The 5,652-nt window shown below is 32.9% G+C and overlaps 1 protein-coding gene across 1 annotated transcript; it reads right to left on the minus strand.

Annotated features, from left to right (window-relative positions):
* Positions 1 to 212: 212 nt before the first annotated feature.
* Positions 213 to 3,639, minus strand: LOC127083834 (uncharacterized). Its single transcript, XM_051024172.1, has 4 exons — positions 3,301 to 3,639; positions 2,588 to 2,829; positions 1,131 to 1,598; positions 213 to 1,015 (listed from the first exon to the last, which is right to left on the minus strand). Exons 2-4 carry the CDS (start codon positions 2,669 to 2,671, stop codon positions 338 to 340), a joined length of 1,230 nt encoding a protein of 409 aa, XP_050880129.1. The 5' UTR covers positions 2,672 to 2,829; positions 3,301 to 3,639; the 3' UTR covers positions 213 to 337.
* Between the last annotated feature and the right edge of the window lie 2,013 nt (positions 3,640 to 5,652).

Below are 5,652 nucleotides of genomic sequence, written 5' to 3' on the forward strand. Positions count from 1 at the left end.
TACTTTAGTTTTTCAAAACTAAAATAATTGTTATTGGGACCAATTTTCAAAAACAATTACAAGAATTAAAAGTAAAATATGTTATATTTGCAAAAACTAAAAAACGTCTTAAAAACCTAATGAGAACCAAACAGAAAACAAGATAAAATCACAAAAATAACAAAAAATGACTAGTTTTATATACCTTTAAGAAAAATAATGAGAATCCGATCAAACAGAAAAGATCATAGTATTAATGCATGTTTAGATTTTTCATCAGAATCCCAAAACTATGGTTTGAGGTTTTCCCAAGGAAAAACCAAACAAGCTAATAGTAGTAATCAACAGAAGAAAATCATCATAAGGACCAATTAGACCGAAGCATTAAAGCACCTATTCTGGAATTTCCATCGGTTGCGAATGCAAGACCCGGCTTCAAGCAAAATTTATCACCCATGTTGAATTTCAGATAGGATTCAGCCTGAAAATGATCGGCACCTATTCCGCCAAGACTCATTCCCCAGCCAAATGAATCTTCATAAACATCTGATAGTGTTACTGCCCATTGTACAGATTTGGGATTTAGTGCGTTCATCTCAACCCAACCTCCCAGTTTTGTAAAGCCATCAAGTTCAGATTCTAGCATTATAGCAGTAGAACCACCTGAGACTTGTGCTCTTGTTCCTATGTATGGTGATGCTTCAGGTTCTGTCTCGGACGCTTCATGTTGGTTGGACAAGACTAATGGAATTGTAAAAGCTCCGACTTTTCTAAGCTGCTTTGATACAAAAGGAAGTTGGTGATTACCAAGAACAGACAGCTTTGTTCCTCTAGGAAATTGACACGCGAGTTGTACGAATGTGCTGTAACTATTATCCATTGTATTAGAATCAAAAGGTATTCCCAGTCCAGATACAAATTGAGCCAATGAAGCTATAAAACATGACTTTCTTGCAGCTATGCCAATGGCACTACCATTGCGTAGATTCAGAAGAGGCGGTCCAAAAGAAGAGAGATCTGTGAGACCTTTTCCTGACTAAAATGGGCACAACATCAAATCAGTATTTCAAAGGTCTAATTAGCAAATGATAATTACTATTTCGTAACAACTAGCTAGATTTCAGGGAAGGGTTTATGCGAAAACTAAATACCTGATCAAAAGAACTTGAACCAACTGCAACATCTCTGCATTGGGCTCCCACTGGTACAGCCGTAAGCGATAACCAATCATTGACATTTGTTGTATAGCTTAGTTTTGCTAGAGAAAGTGGCATTTCAAAGACATCATTGTGATGTTCCTTTCCTTTCCGAATGGCCACAAACTCCGCAGCAAGAGCATTGTCTTTACCAATGGTGGTTTCAAAAACAAACCTTGAATCAATGCCTGTTTTTATTCCAGCCCTGTTTATGATATCTAAGTTCTGCTGATTAAAGTCACCCATGATTAATAAAGCTCCTGTGAAATCCATTTGTCCTCTTACATGGGTACTGGCTTCCTGAAAAGGACCTCCTTTTGATGATTTATAAAACGAAAGCATCCTCTCAACCTTTTCTTGTCTGTCTCTCAGTTTCATAAGATCTGAAAAAGCCTCTCTTTGTAAACGTTTAAGGATTTCAAACTGAAATAATGATTGCAAACATGGATGTCAAAACCACATCACAACGAAACACAAAAGAACCATGTATCCTTCGATGTGCGCGCGCACACACACACATACATACATACATGGTAATGGATAATGTTCATTGGCATGAAAAAACAATTTGAATTAATTGCCCACATTTAATTGCAAATGAGTTATCATTTTTCCCCTCAATTTCACACTTTTCTCTCTTATCACACACGCAACTCTTTGAAAACAAAATCTCTTGTCGTTTTTCGGTCAAAATCAACATCAACAACAACTACTACTACTAAGCCTTATCCCGCTAAGTGAGATCAATTACATAGATCAACTTCCACCATAATAAGAATATTGAAATTTTTACTTACTCTGAAAATCAATATTGCCCGAAAATAAGAACTAATACTTACTCTCAAAATCAACATTATCCCAAAATAAGAACAAATATTGAAATTTTTACTTAACTCTCAAAATCAACATTGCCCCAAAATAAGAACAAATATTGAAATTTTTACTTACTCTCAAAATTAACATTGCCCCAAAATAAGAACTAATATTTACTCTCAAAATCAACATTCTCCCAAAATAAGAACTAATATTTAAATTTTTACTTGCTCTTAAAATCAACATTGACCCCAAAATCAAAACTAGTATTCGAAATTTTTTACATTTTGTGAGTAAAACTCATAATAGAAAACCTATGAAAACTTAAAAATCATACTTACATTTGTTTATATACTTAAAAATTATTTTACTCTCATTTAAACAAGACCAATCCTTCAAAACTCACCATTAAATTATCATTTCCAAACACAGTTTTTTCTTTATCATCCATTCACTCTAACCACAAAAAAAAAAATTATTCTATTTAATTCCAATTCACATAAAATCATTTTAACTTCCAAAATCAATTACTATATTAATCAAAACCCAGACAATAAACAAAATAACAAGAGCTAAAAGAGAGTGATAAGAAAAAATACCGGATTACGGCGACGGAAAACACCGTCGAAAAAATCATGACCGGATTTAGCAAAAGCTTTGAACTGGTCGAATACAGGCTCCATTACTCCAAAACCGTTTTACAGCAACTCCAAACGCAAAGAACCCAATGGCAATGGCAACGAAACGTATCCAAACCGCAAAGCCCCAAAACCGTTTTACAGCAACTCCAAACGCAAAGAACCCAATGGCAATCCAAACCGCAAAGCCATGAACCAAAATCCTGCAAACACAAATTGACACTTCAATTTAAACTTCAACTAACAGCTTTAACAGAATGGAAACTAACATCTAACCAAAATCAAAAATAATCTAACAGCTTATTTCTCTTTCTCCAATCCCTAACTAACTAATCAAATTCGTAACAACTTAATTTCAGTGAAATTTCATCTTGAATTTCACACGCATTTCACAACAGAATCACAGCCTTTCTATAAAGCCACATCCACACTTCAAATCGAACAGAAATTTCATGTGCACCAAGCCTTAGAGAGGGTTCATAGTCGAGAGATTTTCTACAATTCCTCTCTCCAATCCATTCTCCATCACAACTCAGTGGAAATCGCGGAACGGAAGCGCAGGATCGCAACGATCAATCCTCCGTCATGAATTGATAACCAAACTCACACATACCATTGGTTCGGCATAGAAGAAGAAGAAGATAAGTGGTTCAGAAATCGGAAGAAGATCATACCCGCACGCAATCGGAACGTCAATCCGGCGACACTATTTACTTCTATTTGCGCAAGTACGATAATAGGGGGAATTGAATTGGTGAGCTTCCTAATCTTGAACTGCGATGACGACGATTGAAAACTGATGAACACGAGCATTGAAGATGGGAGGCAAATCCATGGCATTAACCTACGAAGCCTCAAAACGCGACGGTGAGAGAGTGTTGGTGTTCGTCAGTTGATTTCCGCGGACGGCTTGATAGCTCTATGGCGTTCGTATCGACGGAAGAATTTCGGGCGGTTCGTATCGACGGAAGAATTTCGGGATAAGCGTGGGTTGGCTTGCTCCATCTTGTACTGCACGAAGTGGACTCGTTTCCCACCCGTTCGTTTTCAGGCTTTGGCGGTTGGGCCTAAGGCCTAAACGGACTGCTACAAGCACCACCGCTCCAAGTTTTGCACCCCAGGTTCATTGTGTTTTTTTAAAACTTAATTAGGCTTTAATCAAGATTAATTCTTGCTAATCGGTCTGTTTAGTTTAATTAAAACTTAGGGATCTTGAATCAATTATTTTAGAATTTGAATTAGAAATTATTAGGATTTAATTAGGAATTATTTTAGAATGTAATTAATTTTTAGGTTAATTAGGATATTAACTAGGTTAGTTAGAAGCTAATTAGGAATTTTAAAAAATATTAGAAATATTATTAGGCTTGTTAAAATTTTTAATTTTGATTAGAGTTTTAGAATTTTAGAGTTCTAAATTAATCAAGATTAATTGACAATTTTGGAATTGTGGAAATTTTTAGGAATATTAATTGTTGATTAGAATATAATTAGGTAATAAATTTAGGTTAGAATTTTTTTAGAATTTTATTGAATTTATAAAATAGAATAGAATTTTAATTCAATATTCCATAATTCTTGAAATGACGGTTTTCAAATATTTTTTAGAATTCCTAATTAGCTTCTATAACGTTGAAGCTATCATGCGTAAGGGGCAAAACTTCTTAGTTTGTTACACCGAAACAAAAATTAACATTTTTCACTCCGATAACGACGATGGAGAGGATTTCAAATGCAGTTTAAGTGATTAGTGTATGGTTTTGTTGTAATTCGATTATGTGGGGAATGAATTAATAAAGATTTTGGACTTTTTTCAATCGTGCTTTTTTCGGCGGTCGGTTCTTTTGATGGTTAAAACCCCAAAAGATTTTGTTTCGTTTTTGGGCTTTCTGTATTTGTAACTGTTAATTAAACTCATTTAAAACCGAAAAATCTATTTCTCGCCCTCGATTTGTATATTCCACCCCCTTATCTATTTTGATCAATATTTTTTTATAAAATAAAGTTAGTTATTCAGTAAAACTTCATGAGTTTTGAAAAATTAAAAAATGGAAATTTAATTTATATTTCTAAAACATTTTATTGGTGCTGAATATTTTATTTTTAAAAAGTTTGATATGACTTATTTTTGTTCCAAAAATTTGCTTACTTTTTCAAAATTCTGTTCTAGTAAGTAAAAATATGAAGACCAAAAAGATTTGTTAAAATAATTTACTGAGATTAATTTTTATGAATTACCATGTAAAAAGCTTTAGACAATCAATATTACAACCATTTATAATTGTTATTAATTAAAATAAAAATTAAATATAATTTAAAAATTTATGATTATAATTAATTAACAGTATAAAATATCTTTATATTAATATCTTTTATTTAAATATTAATCTAATATAATTTTTTTGAAATAAATGACAAATGGCATTTAGAGTAGAGGAATAAATGTGGAGTGCCAAGTAAATTCTTTATTTATTATTAATTCAAAATTTTCAATTAATTAATGGGGCTGAGATTTTTTTAAATTTCCTATTGACCCAAAAGCTTTAAGAATCTACTTGTCCCTCACCTAAACCTCATCCCCTTTAAAATGCTATAATTATAGATTATCTTTATAAACTCCTCATAGCAAATTCTATTATTGGAATAAAACTATTTATTTATTTTGAGTGGATAGAAAATATATAACCTTTAGTAAAATTTGTTCAAAAATTGATAATTTTATTTTTTCATTAGAATCAAAATTGATCAAAGAATGATGGTTGCGAGATGCAACAATAGACTTGAGTTTTTGATTTGGAGAAGGGGGGTTAACCTGCAAGGTTATCACTCCAACACTCAACTTAGTATGTGAGTAAAATGAATGAATGAAGTTAAAAACGAATTGTGTAGTTAGAAAAATGGAGTAGTTCGGTATATATAGTTGGATAGTTATAACCACCCGTTATTCTCCAAGCGTAAGATGCGGGGAATCGTTGGATGTGTTTTGAACTTGGATCTTCCGTGCTTACTCACGAGGTAACACCCCT

Source organism: Lathyrus oleraceus, chromosome 5, assembly GCF_024323335.1.
Source record: "Lathyrus oleraceus cultivar Zhongwan6 chromosome 5, CAAS_Psat_ZW6_1.0, whole genome shotgun sequence".
NCBI lineage: Eukaryota > Viridiplantae > Streptophyta > Magnoliopsida > Fabales > Fabaceae > Lathyrus > Lathyrus oleraceus.